Here is an 18,466-nt window from a genome sequence, read left to right as displayed (position 1 = left end):
GTTCTTCTACCTGTCTGCTGGCTTTAGTTTCATATTTACACAGAGAGAGACGTGGGTTTCGGCCATTTTCCCCTCGGGGAACAAGACCTAAATGAACTGTTCTTGAAGAGGAGGGAAAAGGAACTGGACAGAGATGTTGTATCCATTTCCAAGTTTAGGTTTGAGCTACAAGAGAGTTTTTCACGTTACTTGTTAAAGCATATAAAATGGCCGTAGGTCTTGTTTAACTCAAAGCTCCCAAAGCTTTAAACAACGCCTTTGACCTGATTTTGGTTTAGGGTTGCTGTAAAAAAGTATAAGAGGCTTCTATTGCGTACTTGAAAATTTGACAAATATTCTGGTGATGTCGATAAAGCCATTTAATTTCACAGGAAATGAGTAATTGGTGATCCGTGTCGCTTGTTTGTGTCGAGCTTTGTCATAATGATGAAGCCTGAGCTAAGAGTAAATGCTAATCACATGCAAGCCCACTCACCATTCACCCGCTACCTCGCTCGCACTCACGTGGCAGCTGACAGCGCTTACTTTGCCCGGCTCCGGTTAGGGTTAGCGCCGCGCTGCGCCGCGTTGCACCTCCTGCTCGCGCCAGATGAGGTTCGGCTCCGGTTAATAACATTCAATGCATCTACTCATGTTCCATTTGCAAGCATCGACTTAAACGTGATGTCAGGCATGATTGCTTCAGCACGGGGGAATTGCTTTGTTGCTTGCTGAAACCAATTCGCCACTGCAGACTTTCTTCGGGGGGGGGGGCTGATTCAACCTCTCGGCGTTTGCACACTGCAAGCTTTGCTGTGGTGGAAACGGAAGGGAACAGATTGCTGCTGGCCAATGACTTTACACGCGATGCACAAGGTTTTCTTTCAGACCGATGAGTTTGGAGCTCACACACCAACATTTCCCGACACATCAATAGTTGCGGGAGGAAGACAACAATTTCACCGGTGCCCCTTCTCCCTGGTACTCCTTTTTTTGGATGCTCTATTTTCTAATGCGCTGCGTATCCCTTTTTTAAAATCCCAGATTGAAATTGCATTGCTCTAACCTATTGTTATTCAAATTATGTCCGCTCCTCAGCTAAGTCTATGACAGACTATAATAGCGTTGCTTGCAGCAGAAGGAAATGTTGCGCTTAATAATGTGCGTGTGAGTGTTTGTGCATTTGTGTAAAAATAAATTAATAGGCTATCCGATGGTCCCGTGGTTTTGATGTTGTTTTTATACGGCGGCTGGTTATTTGGCAGCGAAAAACTGCTCCACCTTTTTCAAAATTCTATTTTTATTTTTTATTGAGAAGCCAACTGGCTGGCTTAAAATGCAAAACCGCGCTTGATGACAAGCAGCCTTTACGGAAGCTAATGATGTAGTTGCATTTCAATTTTATATCCAACGTGATTTTGGCACACGTCTTCCCAAGCAACTGCCGAGAGAAATAAACACTCGTGCGCGCTGTAAACGAGCTGTTTGTTTCCACCACGCCGCATGGACTCGCCTGCACGGGCTGTGCGACGTCTACATATCCCAACGAAACTGGTCCCTCTTTTCCTTTGGTCATGTGACTGAGGCCATCCGGCACTCATGTCCTGGACGGCTTTGGGTACAAACAGTAAGAGAAATACAGAAAAAAAATCTGAAGCTGTCAATGTTCTAATATGCCCACATACCACCAGCTGCTCCCTTGTGGACGGTGCAACCCTCTCGATACCCCAGAGACAGCTCGGGAGAAACGAGGGCATGCCGTGTAAACAGCATCTCTGCCTCTTTCTCTCTATTTGCCTCAGTTTGAGCTCCTGTCGGTGGCTCGCAAATGGGTTGCTGTATTTGTGCGCCGCATTTTGCCGAGTCGTACAGCACCTCATTTGCACAGTGCTCGGCAGTCTAGACAAACACATTAAGTGGCGTTTTTTTCCTTCTTTCAGGTGGTGTAAAAAGTGATCCGGCCCTGTGGCTGCCTACATGTGCCGCTGTGTTGTGAACCGGCTCAATGCCGCCTCCGCCCCTCCATCTCACTGCTGCGGCTGCCAGACACTGATTAGCAAAAGTATATCTCCACAAAAGCAGACAAAGCCTGAGGTGAAAGGCGACAGTCATTTTCATAAGGGGCTCGGAAAAAATTAACCTGTGGCAAGTGGTTTATTATCCATCACAGCCCTTTTCCTCTACGACCATTTGCAATCACGTGACCTTTGGCGCTTGACCGCATTGCTTTGTAAGAGCACGTCCTTCTCCTCAGCACACAAGGCCAGTCTATCCATGCCCTGCGTCTATCTATCTATTGTAGGAGCGCGGAGCCGCTGCTGGTTGCTTGGCTCATAATTAGGGAGCAGCTATTGACACGTCTTGGCTCCAGTGCTCTCCCAGTGGGAAGATAAGGACAGCAGAAAGACTGGTGTGTTATGAAGAGGGAGTGATAACAGGACATCGGGTATATGTTTAGGCAAAGTCCATTAGGAGCCTTTGGCCAGAGGTCTCGAAGTTTAGATTTTATTTTTCGAATATGATATTTGTATTTTGGCTGTTTTCATCAGAATCAGAAGACATTTATTGCCACATATGTTACACGTAGAGGACTTTGAGGAAAGTAGCCACTTATTGGGTACAGACGGGCTGTCCAGGATTTGTGAGATGAAACCCAACCTTGCAGATTGTCCACGATTCATTTTTTTTTCAAGTCCAATTATAGATTGCAAGACCATCTGATGATATATGGGATAGACAATTCAACACACATAGTCGTTCCACCATGCATCTGTGCAGAGGGTTAGGGTTAGTCTTATTTAAAGATTCATGTCTCCATTGGAATGGCATGGATAAATTAGATTAGTTGAAAAACACATAGTGCCAGCCCAACGTAATAACGTTGTGACACGTGTTTAATGTTGTGAAACGGTTTAATTTATGCGACAATATAACCGGGTTAGGGTTAGAAAACACAGTTTGGGCTTTTGGTTTCACACGGCACATGAACGCTTTAAGGACTTTCTTGAGGAGTCATTCACGTAATATTAAGAGGCCCGTTGGGTTTACATCAGTCAGTTGAAACACGGGTGTGTTGGTGGGTATCCAAACCCAGAGGGTCACTGTGTCTACCTGTGAGTGTGAGCAGCATGGCCAGTCTCTTCTTTGCTACTTGGACCTTTCTTCCCAAGGGGACCATGCATGTGCTGTAGCCAATCATCTTATTCCATGAATTGGCCCATCGTAAGGCATCAACATGTATTTGCAGAGTTACTGCACATACACAGGACTTTACAGGCCCCAGATAGCAACAATGTAAAACTCTTTCAAACTAGCTCTGCACATAAAGAAAAAAAGGGAGAGACCTCAGGAGTGTCTACTCAAAGCGGGATCTCCCTTCCTTGGACGGCGGGTGTTCAAAGTTGTGCGGCATGCAGGTATGGGATCATGGTTGAACGGCAATATCCTATTATCTCTAGTCTAAATCCAATTAAGTAATTCCGAGGAACGGGTAGAGTGAAATTAGTCCATGGCGGATTTAAGATCAGCTGGGTGAGTTAGCGTGCAGTTTAGTTAGTAGCACCAAATATTTTGAAATAAGCCTCTCTTTGATTCCGCAGAACATTACAACCAGAGCTTGATGGATGGCAGTGGAGATATTTTAAAGAATATTTCTCCCGTTGCGATCATCTTCAGTATTGAGTGGCATTCCAGGTTTTCCAGGTGTATCCATCTTGGTTTGAGCTCCTGAGTACTGTTGACATGCGAATCAGGGTAAATGGATGAAGATATGTATGAAAAATGGACAACGGAGTAATTACCCATAGAAAGAAGTGAGTGATGCGCTCTGGTATCAAAGGTGAAAATCTGCCCTCCGAAACCTCCCCCGTTTTCACTGTCCTGACACTTAGAAATGGAGCTGACGAGATGCAAAGATCTCGATTGCAGGCGGTGGAGAGAGGGTGTCCACTTAGGCCTAAATGGCACGGATTGTCAGACAGTAAAATGAAAATGGGCTGCGATCACGGCGAACTATCTGGAATAAAAAATGGAGGGAAATTGCATCGTGGTCGGGGGCTGAGTAGAGAGATCCGAGTCAGACGTACAGTTGCTTCCTGGACTGAATGCGTGATGATTTACCTTTGTTTCCTTCTCCATCCATCCCTTGTCTCTATAATCCCTCGTCTCCCCCCATCAATGCTTTTCACTGCCGTCCCTGCTACAAGCTGTTTCACCAGGGGCGTCAAAACTTTTGGTTTGGGCCAGACCATTAAAAATCATAGGGGGAGGTGCCGCGCGGACACAGTAATTGTCCCATGTTCAATTGGGTGCTGCTGCTTAGAGTTTGGTCGAAAAGGTCTAACCAGGGTTTTTTTTAGCGAGCCACTTTCCACTCAACTTTCCAATCCAACTCATGGCGTTCTACCCCCCCTGCCCTCCCCTCCCGCTCGGGCAGTTTGCTGGATGGATCGAATAATAATAATTTGAGCAGTAGTGGTAACCAAACGGAACAACAGCGCTGCACACCGGTAGCGAAAAATGAGCGATAACACAACGAGCCTCTCGCCTGTCAGAAGCGATCGCGCATGCGTGGTGACCTGACGAGATTTCTTTTATCCAATGGAAGGGATCTACTGGCACTGCGTGGGTGAAGCACCTGGTCCCCCTGGTCTGACGCATACGCTCACTCACAGAGTGCGACCCCAGTGGACGTTTTAGGAATAACAGCTACTTTTATAGAAATGCAATTTATGTCTTTCTGTAATTCTCACCGCACTGGACCCCCTGAGTTTGACACCTGTGCTTTAGACGTACCGCATAACATAACATGCATTTATTCTTTGCACACTTGACTGCATTCATTCCCACCCCCTTCTCCGTCAGATTGCTGGGATACAGAACACGGCAACACTGGTCACACGCCAGGAATTTACCGTTATTTTACGGCATAATACCTTAAATGGTTTTTACACTATGTTACCGTAAAATGGATTACTGTATGTTACCGTAAACTTGAACAAATTTTACTGTGAATTAACTGCAATTTACTGGCAGTCAACGCTAGTAACTTACTGTTTTATTTACAGTTTCCTACCGTAATTTACCAAATGTTGTCGTATATTGGATTACAGTTTCTTACCATACGATTACTGTTTTTGTCTTATAAATACCAGAATGTTACCGTTTACTTATAACCGTATACTTTTGCATTCAATTCCCCACAAATTAAAGAAAGACAACCAAACTCATTTCGGTCATAGTGGTTGGAGTTTATCAGATGCCTTTAAGACAAAAATGTTCGGCATTTGTAACCAAGATCAAAACATAAAATATGCCGCATGTATACAATAATAAAAAAATGAATCATAAAATCATTAGGAACAAGGTAAACTAAGTGCAACAAAACGCTATGGAACACTTTCAATTGACAGCAGCAAACGGCTGGCATCCTTAATCCAGTGCCTCTGTAAAACAAACCAAAATAAAATATTTAGAAACACTGTCATTGGTAAAATATAAAAATGACAAAGTTGAGGAAGACAACAAGATGTAAGGAAGGAGAATGTTAATCATGCTAGGCAAATAACACTTACCAACGTTACTTGGAGAGACGAGGCAATGAGAAACTTCTCAGATGTTGAACTGCACTGACAGGTGTTCTGGATGAACTGAGATTACACATCTGACGTCACGTTCAGGAGCAGTCGGTCATGATTATGATGATGAACACTCAAATTACTTTTAGGTAATGAACACTTTGAATAATACAAATATTTATAATCTTTACATTCCGGCCACTAAAACGACAGTGAAGGCGGCGCATGGAATAGAGAGGGTGTGCTGTGCAGCACAAGGTTGGTGGTTCGAATCCTGGCTGCTCCCTGTGCCAAGTTGAAGTGTCCCTGAGCAAGACACCTAACCCCCAAATACTCCACATAAAATTATGTCAAACCATGGGCGTTTTGGATAAAAGTGACAGCTGCATGTATAGTAATGTCCTGTAAGTCAAAGTCATCATCGTATCTCATGAGATACTATCTCATTATGATGACTTACAGGACCTGTTTTTCAGTGGCTGACATGGGCTTCCATACATTAACCTACAACAGATGTCGATGGATTGTGATTCACTGCACTTGTATGTGTATTTCCACCACTTCATAAAATATATATAACATGCAGTTGAATTACGGTAGTCTGCTATTATCGTAAATTGACAACTTTGACTGTTTATTCATGGCCGTTAATTTACAAGCAAGGGATAGAAATTTAACGGTATGTTACAGTTATTATGACATACTGTAAGATACCGATAGAAATGCACCGTAAATTTACAGCAATTTGTTACAGTGCAAAGCACGGCACCGCTGGGCATCACACGGGTAAACACGCGTTCTCTTACCAGAGAGCGACGCGGCTGAGCCTCTGTGCATTGTGTTCCAAGCCGAGAGGCCCGGGTTTGCAGTGCCGCCTTTAAGTGTTAACAGAGCAGAACCTGGGGAGCGCTGCCCTGCTCTCAGCCATTGTACAATCTGGCAGTACGGGGGTGGGGGGGTTGTACAACATATTGACCGGCGAGGGAACAATGTGCCGACCGGCGTACTGCACGCTCGCACTCGGTGTGCCGGCCAGCAGGCCGTCTCAGGGGCTCAGAGCAGAACGTGAGCGGTGTGTGTAAGACGGCCGAGGTGCACAGACTGGTGAGCGTGCACAGCATCCATTCAGCATTCTGAGGCATGTAGCAATTGGTAGAGATGAGTCACCCTACTCGGACAACACCTACTAACCTTCTCTCTGTTTCTGTCGCTCATGATGCACACACACACACACACGTAAAGCAGCTGAGATGTTGGCAGGCAGTTTCATGCGCGCTCGTACGGTGACATTAAAACAAAACCTTGTTGAAGATGTCTCATTTAAGCTGCTTTGCTCTACATTTGAAAAACAATCTTCTCTCAGATTTGGTTTTTATTGATTCACGTTCTCAGAGAGATGAAATGTTGCAGGGGCAGGGCGGTTGCTTTAGTCCCAAGTTTGGGGATGAGAATTCTCAACAATATAAGAGGGTTGGGTTCTGATGGCTAGTGCCCTTGCTAGACATACCAAAGTCTCAGGTGCTGAAATACCTCTTTGCTAATTTTCCTCTACAAAGAGCGACATGCAATGTCCCAGCATGTTAGCATTTTCATTGTGAGCCCCATAGATGTGGATAGCATGCTGCTGCTGGGCCAATCTGACAGGCCAGGTGGTTTGTTGCACAGAACCATCGCATCAGTACAGGAACTTCGAAAAAAAGCTACTTGACATGGGATTGGATGGACCATCTGTCAATCAAACTCTTTGTCTAAGCTAGTGAGGAGACCTGCAAAGAACAGCTTTCAGATGGAGAAAATTCTCCAGTGCGGTTCTTTGCTTTTCTTAAAGAAATACTCTCCGATGCTATTGCAGTATCGACGCTAACCTCTGAAGCAGCTATAAATGTTTGGATCACTCGGTCGCCTCCAGCGGCGGGGCAAGGTGAGCGCTGCGCAGCCTCAAAGAGCCACAAGCGCTGTTTACTCACTCTGTTTTTAATTACCCGACTCCGACATGATCTTACATCTCTCCAAAAATGTCTCCGCGATGAAGGCATTCGTCATATAGAGCTGCTGCATTAGTTTTTATTAGGTGCACCGTACCTAATGATCAGGAAACTGATTATTAAAGGATCTGAGTGTAATAATGGCTTCACTTCTGATAAAAAAGGTTTGAAGCCCAGCCCCACGTCAGCGTGTCAGTGAGCCTGTGGTGGGATTGGGCATCTCCAAGTAGCCATGTGTTTTCTACTGTGTGAGTGTCAAAGGAAAGAAAGCAAGAGATTAGTTATCCCATTGTCCCATTTTAAAAGCTGTCTTCTCCCTGCTTTCACATTCGTTCCTATTGATTCAGCAGAAGCGTGCACTCGCGCCACTTTGTTTCCGGTTGGGGGGAGGGGGGGGTCCACGGTGAATTACGAGCTTGTACTCTGTTTTAAACGTTGAGCTGTGCACAACGGCCCATTTATTTGATAGTCACGCTTTAAACATCACAGAGCAGCGACTACAGTATCTTCTGTATAGGAATCGGAATCGCCTGAAGCTATATATACAACCCATCTAATCGGAGGCTCTCGAGAAATGAATGCTAATGAAACAATGCCCCCTCGATGTTTGAGCAGACGTATGCGCCACGGACCGATGCGTCTCAGCCTCATTCGTCGCCGGTGCCCATCCACACGGGCTTCATCTACCACGCCGAGGTTCCTCATCAGCTCATAATGTTTGTTGATTTGATGGATGTGCGCTTCATTCCTCGAGTGATTGCCTCACCCGTTTAACGGTGGGTCCCACTTTTCCTCCGCCGTTGAACGGGGGCGCTGATTGCGAGCATCAGTGCGTCTCTGCCGAGTGACTTGCACCAGTGGTGCGTTTCCTCCGACCTTTGTAAAGTCCGGAGTTTATCCCTCCCCCCCACACCCTCCCTCCCTCTCTCTCTCTCTCTCTCCAACGCAAGGTGCACGGGCGAGCCGGAGGGGGTTTGATTTGTACACTCACCCCTGTTGTGTTGCGGCGCCCGCGCGACCACTCAAGGATGATAAAATACAGTGGTGGATGGGAGCTGAGCGCCCGCGGGCTGCTCACTAGAGGATTTAAATTTTGTTTTCCTCTTGCTTCCACCCTGCCTCTCTCTCTCTCTCTCTCTCTTCCCCTTCTCCCACAATGCTCGTGCGTCCCTGCATGCACCAATGCGATAACAACAGGGGGAAGGAGCGCATTTGTGCGGACACATGTCAGAGATTGGCCCGCAGGTTCCACAGCTACGACAGCGTCAATTAAAAGAGAAAGGCGTCACGTTTGGCTGGTTACGGTTCGGCCTTTCCAGACACCAAGTGAGTCCTCTCGGATCAACAGCACATTTGCCCCAATTTTATTTTGCAGCGTTGATAGCTCTGCAGCCACTGTGCGCCGAGATTATGGATCAAGTTTAATTGACTGTGGTAATCTGATTTTGACATGGGGAGGAGGATCCTGGATTAAAGTTGTAACTACAACACAAACCACGGATCAGGGGGCTCGTTCGGTTGGAGACACTAGCGGACGATGGAGACACGTTGGGAGGTGAAACGTTAATCCAGAATAGGCTAAACTAAGCTGCCCTGAGTGCTAATGAATCACGCTGAGGGAGTCTGGTCCCACTGATGGTGGTGGCCAGTTGTGCTGCGATGTAGTGCGATGTAGTGCCGAGGAATCACAATTTCGAGGCTGTCCCCAGCCAAAGAGTACAACCGGGGAGAGTTGTGTGGAGCGTGGCGCGAGCTACAGCGACAGCCCATCGCTCTTCATGACAGCTGGGCCCACAAGGAGAACTGCAACTTTGGAGTGCGTCTCTGCTGCACGCCACTGAGAGACTTACGCGTGACTCAAATGTTCCTGAACGCGAACAAGGCATCCTTCAGGAGACGCAATCTCAGCTCATGTTTTTTAAGAAAGTCATTTGGTGACAATCAGGCGCAAACTAGATCACTGTCTTCTAAAGGTGCTGCAGCAGCTTGCCTCACATCGCCCCCCCCGGAAGCACACCGACTGCCGTGTGCACACTTTGTTCTGGGCAGCATGTCGTCCGCCTCACCGTTTCTTTTCTTTGTCCTAAAAGGGTCAGTGTACCCTCATCCTTCTTCCATTTTCTCCCTATTCTCTCCCCACATTGCTGCTCTGCTGTAAGGTCTTTTTTTGGGACCTTTATTTGTCCAGGAGAGGCTTTTGCTGAGCACGCACGCTCTATACCAGCTTTGCCCTTCTTCGCTTTCAGACTCCTCTGCAGCATTGGCTGCCCCCATAAAATGAAAGTTCCTCTATTGTTGGCCTGTGAGCAGCTGTTCAGCGCCTCCAAGGGTACCTCTGAAGTAGTTGTTGAGGAAGCTTTACTCATTCACTTTGAGCCGGCCAGTTTTATCCCAAAGCTTTAGGCTTGAGCTGTCCTCCTCGGGCCTCGTCTGAAAGCCGACGGGTTTGTCTGAGATTCTCATAGAATTATTCTGTATGTTTTTTGTGGTTTTTAATCCATTAGGGATTTTTTTTCTGTTCATTTTTTGGTCTTTAGTGTTTGTTGTTCTTTGACACTTTGCAGCTGGAATCAGAAGGTTTTTCATTCATTCGCATATTCAAACTGCTTGGTTTGGCCGATCAATACGCAAACATTTGACTAGAATACTAGAAAACAATCAAATGAAGAATCTGGAACAAAATAAATATATATTTTATTGACTGTTTTATACCGTCATTCCTTACTCGTCTTAACCAGGTAGGGACGCCTGGTGATCAACAACTGCCTCACATTTCTCTACCCCCAATTTGACAATAACAAAGAGAACAATAAGACCCATGGACGTCAGCAAACAATCCATTATTACTATTTGTATGCAGATTTTACGTTTACCCAATGCTCATTTTAACAGAATGGAGCTTTAACACATTATAAGGTAACAAAGGGACGTTCCCTCAACAAGCCTACCGTGTCTCTAAAGCGTCGCATCTCGGTCATTATTGGTTGAATGAATAAAACAAAGGCAAAGTTTCTGTGTATTTATATATTTCTATTTCTAAATGATCTCTTTTTTTATTCTTTTTCAAGGTTCAGACTTGCAGTGGTTTCAGCCTGTCCGTTTTTCGTGCACAGTGGACTGATTTCTAGGAAACTGAAAGTCCATCTAGAACTTTTCAGGGACCCGGCACTGCGCGTGGTTTTGTGAGTAACCACTTCTAAGACGCATGACGTCTTACGGATTTTCAGGAAAGCAGCTCAGCACCGCTGTAGGCTGGTCAGCTTTATTTGTTGGGCTGAGAAATGTTAAACGACTCTGGAGGCGAGAGGTTGACATTCTCCGCCAACGTTGTAAGCCCAGTGGTGATGATGATGATGGTGATGATGATGATGAGGATGTTGTGTCCCATGACAACCTAAAGCCGTTTAACTATGGCCGCCGTCACTCCGCATGTGACACGTCCAAGCACAATTTAGTTTTAAGGATGCAGTCACTGATTCACTTGTAAACAATCTGCCGTTGACCTGCGGTTGAGTTGCAGCTATTCTTCACGATCTAAACCCCTGTGAAGTTGTATTTGCTCTTTAAGTATATAAATCAGCTTACTGACTTAAAAGCTCCATTTCAGCAGGATTTCTTAACGACGCTTCAGGCTTTTTCCTTCTTCATTTTTTTTACGACATCAATTCATTGAGCTGTAATTAACAGCAGCTCTCATTGTCCTTGCGTGACATGGCTCCCGGGACAAATAAAAAACGTAATAATTCCCTGTAAATCCACAGCTACCGAATTATGTGAAGCTGTTTACAATGTTTTTTCCCCGCATGCTTTCTCCCCCAAAAGGGTCTCCTCCCTCACTGTCCTTTCCTTCCCTCTGACAGTGTTTCTACCCTCTGTGTGGCTCTGCGGCTCTGCTACTAAACGATGATTTTATTGCTGAGCTCCCATTACAGTCTTCCTCCATCGCTCCCTCTTGTCCTTTTTGACTTTTATGGCCGAGCTACAAGCTGCAAACTCATGTCAATGTTTTTATAGATCGATCTTTTTTTTTTTCTTCCCCCCCACCTTTCAAAGAACTTCTTCAGAGATATTATGGTTAGTATAAAACTGCTCCAATCAATATGTTTTTATATGAGCAATGTATCAAATGACTAAATGGATCTGGCGACTGCAGTTCCTGTCAGCGCTGTTTCCACATATTTTAGCTTAAGCTTGACAACCTGAACAGGTGGAAACAGGTGGCTGTTTCCAACTCACACTAAAAAACCCAGTGTACGCTACCTGTTTAACATTAAACAACACCGCACTGGTGCAAAGCATTAACCAGGTAAGGAGGAGCTAAATAACAAGGAGTGTTACGGGGACAAATTCATCTTACATTCATCAGGTTGAAACAGGTACATCTCTAAATCAATGCCAATGTTTCTCTTTGTCTACGAGGTTGTTGTTTTTTTGACCCCACTGGTAAGAGCAACTTTAACTGGAGCCCCTCAGGGCTTATTGGTGCCCTACTGACTGTTTTACTGCCATTTGTTAAATGGTTTCTTCCCGAAATCCAAGGACAACTCATTTGCAGTTTACAATGACAACGCTGGCAGTCTCATTGCTGGAGACTCGTACTCATATTTGCAACAATGAGTCCTTGATTTCAGAGCCGCTCATTCGAATAGTTAATGCCATGTTTTTAGATTCCGGCGGTATGTAGCTCGCTAAATCCACGCCTTCACCAGCTGTCATTGTTTTACAACTTGTAAGCTGGTCCGGCTGCTGTCATGTGCAGGTCACTTAAAAGAAGATCAACACGGTTTGATTAGTTCCTCAGACTGCAGAGCATGTGTCACCGCTCCCAAAAGCTCATTGTTTGAGTCTTACAGTTGCGTGAATGTGAGATTAAAGGCTGTCTCTCAATATGTATGTGTTAGCTCTTAGATAGACTGCTGACCCGTCCAAGCTGCAGCCTGACTCTGCCTGTTGTAAGCTGTGGAAAGACATGAGTCCACAATGACCCTGTACAGTGTAATTGGGAATGGAATGGATGGATGAATGGCGGATGAATGGCGGATGGATGGATGGATGGATAGGTGAATGGATGGATGGGAAAGGTGTGAAAGTGCATCTGGCGTGATCGTTCTATGCAGTTTGCATTTTAAAATAAAGTCATCGCTCGACATCAGAGCAGTGACTGCTTGTACACTTTTATTCTCGTCCAACAGAGACCTGCAGGATCTACGGCCGTCCAACATTGCTGGCTATGTGAGGCTGTAGCTTAACCAGATGCTAAAAAGAGGACTTATTATTATTTCTGCAATTGGACATATTCACAGGAGTCCTTTACACTCTCACCTCAAGATATTAGAATCAAAATGTTTCGTATAGCTGGCTCTCTCCCTTACAAAGACTCTCACTTTGTGCAAATCCAATGCAATTTTAGGTCGAAAAGAAGGCAGTGATTTTGCAGGATACAAGTGTTATTTTTGCCTTTTCTAAATTTGGAACTAAATTTGGAACATTTCTGCATACTGGGGTCCCTAAACAGGAACTTGAAATTGCATAAATTTAGCGGGTCTGGAAGGCTGAGGCTTTTGTGGATCCATTAAGCCCAATTGCATTAATGTGTGATGATGTTGGACCCCAGAGTAGCCGTTTCATTGTGGTGACACGTTTTATTTAAACTCAACCACACCATGAAATCTTGTGACCTCTAAGATAGTCACAGCCTCATTAAACTTTACAACCGCAGGCTATAGCCCTCGGTGTAAAGGATGTAAAGCTTTCTGCTTTCCGCGGTGTATAATGTCAATTAGTCAGTGAATTCTGAGCAGTTTCAAAAACAGTCGTCACATCGCAAAGAAATCGACTTGTGCATAATTCTCCAGCTGTGTTAAATTTGACATAACAAATCACAGCCCGAGTTCCTCTTTGATGTTCCTAAAAGTCTTAGTGTTTAAATGCAGGGATTTTTGGTACATTCTCAGGAGTGATTATAGTAGCGTGAAATCTGTGTAACAAATGGTATTAGGCCAAAGAAGATTAGTAAACTATTTTTGAGCATGGGATTGGTTGTCATATACGTCCATCATAATGTGTAAGTCAACACATATAAATATCACCTATTTGTAGCATATACTAGTGAGCTGCCATCTCCCCTCGGCGGGGGTCTACGCGGGTCTCCAAGTGTTAAATGCGCAGAGAAGAAGAACGTAACACACACTCTGCTTCTCTCGTCATCTCGTCTTACATCCTCCCACCTCTTTCCCCAAAGTTTTTTTATTCATTTCATCTGGAGTCACTTCTTTACAACCGCGCTTATAAATGCTCAGCTGAAGGTCACGACGCCTCACGGGCCCCCGACGGGCTCATCAGCCTTCAGACGAACACGGAGAGAGAGAGACCGTCCCACTTGGCAACTCTGATACAATGATGGAGTCAGACAGCGTGTGCGTGCACGTGTGTGTCTGTGCATCGCTCTCGCAGACACACACACACACACACTCGCACCGAGCTGGCGGGGTTATGCAGATAGGGTGTGCTTTATTTAGCGACGTCAACGCGATGGGTTCTAAGTCGTGACATCACTGCCGGCTCCACACACACAGAGTGCTGATTTTACAGCGGCTTGTTTTTGTATTTGAATACAACACAGCTAAAGCTTAGACGTGCGGCTTTAAAGGAAAGCACTAAAACAGTGTCTCTACTTTGAGAGTGGAAGTCTGTGGCTGTCACAGCACGTGCTGAACCTGAAGAATACATTGGGAAGTAAATGTACTCTGATGTTAATATGGTTCCATTAACAATGAGTCTTAACTTTTTTTCTTTGTCTTTTGGCTGCAATCCATTTTTTTCTTCTTCTCAGCAGACTAGGAAGATCATGCTAAAAGAGTCGTCTAAGTGCCTGAAACGCAAAATATAAATGCAGGAGGGGAAATTATTTTTCCACTCAACAGGGCTGTTGCCCTGTTTTAGGCTGATTTGGACAGAACTCAACCCCCCCCCCCTCCGACACCCACTCCCGTTTTGCTCCGGCGAAGTTCTTGCTCACCTATTTATCCTTATGAGTGTATTTTATAACACCTCCCCCTCCCCCAATATCTTTTGTCCTGCCTCAGGATCTGAAGAAGGTGCTGTCTTTCCCCCCGTACCCTGGGGAGTTCCTGCACCCGGTGGTGTATGCCTGCACGGCGGTCATGTTACTCTGCCTCTTCGCCTCCATCATCACCTACATAGTGCACCACAGGTAAGAACCTCTTCAAACTTCACGCGGCAGCCATTAACTTTGTGTGCGCATGTGCCCCCCCCCCCCCCCCTCTCCAAGGTTTAAGGTTTATTTTTGAGTTCCCGGGTGTGAGTCAGATGCTTTAGGGCTGCTGTAAAAGCACCGCAGCCTGTCTGACTAAGCGGATCCGAAACACATGCGCAGATGTGTGCGCGTGTTTTCAGACAGTCTTAGCATGCTGTTAATGGACCTCTAAGGGCATTCAGGCCACCTTTAACTGTTCCACATGGGGGCCGAGGCAGAGGACGCGCTGCGCGGCACCGCCTGCCGTTGTTAAAGCAGCGGGAGCCCGACTGCCGTATTGTCTCAGCACAACAATTTGTCATCTGACTTTCTTGTCGACCATCACCGACCGTTATCGCGCCCGTGGCATTAATACAAAGGTGTCGCATTAGCTCCGCATTCATTGCAATTGTCTCAAATGTCATATTTTCAAAAACAAAAAAAATATAGATTCTCAGATAAAGAGAGGTAACCCTGAGAGACGCATCTGCTTTTTCGGATGTTTTGTGAATCCGCGCTAACACCTCGTGAGACCGCGTGAACGCGGTTTGCATCCGTTTACGACCCCCGGGACAGAGACAGGGTGCGTCCTTCTGCAGTCAGACAGCGATGACAGCATCTGGGGCTCCGAACAGCGGCATCGCTTACTGTCGTCTGGCACTGCAGTATCGACTGGGGGAGAAAAAAAGGCAACACAAACAGGAGCAATTTCAAAATGGAAGAAGATTGTGAGGATGTAAACGGCTTCCCAGCACCACTGGATATGTTCTGTGCAGAAATTGTGGCTTATCAAAATAAATCATAATATACGATCATGATCTAAAGGGTTTAAAGACATTTGAAGAGGAATGAGGTGAAGATGAATACTAAAAGACTTTTAGTGGCCTTTAAAAAAAGAAATGGTAGCAGTGCACCACTGTATTTTTAAAGGAAATAACACGAATGCTGAAAAAGAAAAACCTTTCAATACACATTATAGATGTGATGACACATAATACTGGAGAGGCATGAATGGACTTGGAGGAATATTTTACAAATGAGAAACATTACAGATGTGCAAACCATTAAAAGTCACATTGTGGACAGACATTTCTGAAATATAATATTTTTACATATGCTCCAAAATACGATACATGTGCACGTGTAAACGCACTCATTCCTCACTGTTGTCACTCGACACCAGTGTAAAATCATCACAGCAAGATATTTGATGTTTGCAAACAGGAGACCGAGTGGACGCATGTACAAGTCATGCGCCAAGCCCACTCAAAGGTTTTCATCTCGGGAGCAAGAATATATAGTTAGGAAGATAAAGATAAATATGCCAAAACAGGGGGGGGGCGCTCTGGGCAGAACCAGGTGCTGGTAGTCAACCTCGGCTGCAGACGATCATCTTTGGCACCACAAGATTATAAACATCGACGCACAAACATCTTGATTATCAGATGACCTAGAACATCGCGTGCCTCTAAGTGAAAGAGCACAGACTCTCCTTCGTACAAAAGTCGAACATTATTGCAGTTTTTCCAACAATCACAAAACGTTTCTCAGAACAAAATTGCATTATTTCCGTTCCAAACTCAAGAGAGAGAGAAGAGGCCATTATTTGAGGCACAAGGCCAGCGCTTTCACGGTGCCTCTCACACTTGAGGGGTTCCCTCTCAGCGACGCTCACATTAACGAAATCCAAACCTCCTCGTCCTCCACCCCCCCCCCCCCCCCGGCCCTCTAACGCGCCTCTGTTTGGCAACACTTTGGTTCTGTAGCATCCCTCCAGCTGACTGACAGTAAGCAACAGCACTGCGTGTTAAAGGGGCAGAATGCGAGGGGGGCGGTTCACGCTCATGCACAGTGGATTGTGTGCGTTTATCAGTGTTTTCCCTACTGTTATGTTGGTGTAGAAACGCCTCTACACAGCCGTTTGTTCTTGTCTCGTGTGTGTATTTAAAACCGTGCCGCTAACAAATAACTTTTGCACTCCGTCCGGACGAGATTTGAAATGAAAAATTGCTAACGTTCTTTCGGGGTTCGTGTGAGACGCTGCAGCAGTCTTAGGCCCGCCCCCCAAAAAGGGGTCAGAGAGCAACGTACTTTAAAAACTGCGGTAGCGTGATATATATTATTACTGTTATTTTAAGTGTCTGATTAAGTTAGTCACAGCAGCAGGCAGCGGTTTCCTGTGAGAAACACACTGTACACCACCTGCTCAGCACCAAACCCCAGACAGAGACTCGCCAGCAAACACCTCAGTAAGATATTTCCATCAGGACAGACCTGCAACAGTACTAAAAAAGATTGTACTGACATTTGGCAAGTCAGCATGTACCTGAGTTGATGGAGTTGTCTTAAAGTGAAGTAGTACCAGTAAAGTCACAATCCAACAGTTTACAACACGTTATGCGGTTATTATCATGTCAACCCGCTTGTTGCAGGTCTCAAGCGGCTGTTTAAATTGTGCTTTTATTTAACTGGCCACCGGTTTCATCCACGTAGCCCCATCGCTGCTCCTTTTTCTCCATCATAGTTTCTCCAGCCCTTCTGCCTCTGTTCCATGAGCCCAAATCAGCCTGTTTGGAACGCGTGCCCATTGTACACTGTCATATCATACTGTGCGCAGCTTTATGGTAACTTACAGTGGGCTCGGCGGGGGGGTGCAGGGTGAGGGGACTGTTTTAACCCTTCTGGGAGATGGGGAAGTGGAGGGTTGCCAGGCTAATGTTCTTGACCCAATGAAAGCCCAGAGCCCGTGAACACCCCCTTCCAAGCAGCCCAGCAGCCCGGCCTGATTTATGCCCCCCGTGCTGGATGCAGTACTCGGACCAGCCGCAAAGGCTCCAGCTCTCCCTCCCCTAACACGGAGCAGCGAAAGCCCCGGCCCCAGACACGCCTCAGAGCTCCCAGCCGAGCCACCGCCTCATCTACAGTTGTCTCACGTGCAGCGGGGGGCTCGGCTCCTCCATTTTGGGGAGCGGAGATTTCTAGCACGAGGTTATGTAATTTCAAATGGTGACAGACTGCGGCTGTATGGATGAAACCTGTTCAGCCCCATTACTAACAGTTGGGTGGAAAACGGTCACGTGTGTTAAGTGCTCTGCTCGAGGCTCTGTAACCCCCCCCCCCCCCTCCTGTCCCCACCCTGGTTAGTGCCACAACTCACAGAGTGGATATCGGTGCATAGTTTTGCATAGTAAAAACGTCAATTGGCCCAGCCAACTGGAAGCAATCTCTTTTTATTTCATCATCAAACCAGCTGAGTGATTCCTATTAGTGTGCGTGTACCGCGGCATGGTCTGTGTGTGTGTGTGTGTGTGTGTGTGTCTTAGTGGGTGGAAGAGCTGTGTAGGTAGATTGTACACTGACTAACACACTGAGCTCTTACTGAGAATAACCCTGTACCCGAGGTTCTTAGTATGTAATGTTTACTGTATGTCACTGTATGTATAAACATATACTGAGGATTTCAATCTAAAAAATGCATTTTATTCATTGTAAACCTTTTTTGACTCACCGGATCCTCATAAGGTTTGACCTCTTGGACAAAATCAAGTTAAATTTAAATCAAATTGAACTTAAATGCGCTGCTTCTCCGTCATTAAATGGTTCTTCTTAGTATGTTTGTGTTGTTTGAGCTCTTGCATGAAGAAAATATTATGAACAAAACTGTTTCATTT

At 45.7% G+C, this 18,466-nt stretch overlaps 1 protein-coding gene across 1 annotated transcript in view; it reads left to right on the top strand.

Moving 5' to 3' along the window:
- The window catches only part of adgra1b (adhesion G protein-coupled receptor A1b), a 122,381-nt gene that overhangs the window by 82,056 nt on the left and 21,859 nt on the right, over positions 1-18,466 (top strand). The window contains exon 15 of the mRNA XM_040178809.2: positions 14,626-14,753. Coding sequence (XP_040034743.1) covers positions 14,626-14,753 — 128 coding nt within the window. The remainder of the gene's footprint in view (positions 1-14,625; positions 14,754-18,466) is intronic.

The sequence above is a fragment of the Gasterosteus aculeatus genome, chromosome 6 (assembly GCF_964276395.1).
Source record: "Gasterosteus aculeatus chromosome 6, fGasAcu3.hap1.1, whole genome shotgun sequence".
NCBI lineage: Eukaryota > Metazoa > Chordata > Actinopteri > Perciformes > Gasterosteidae > Gasterosteus > Gasterosteus aculeatus.
This window is presented reverse-complemented; position numbering and strand designations above follow the sequence as displayed.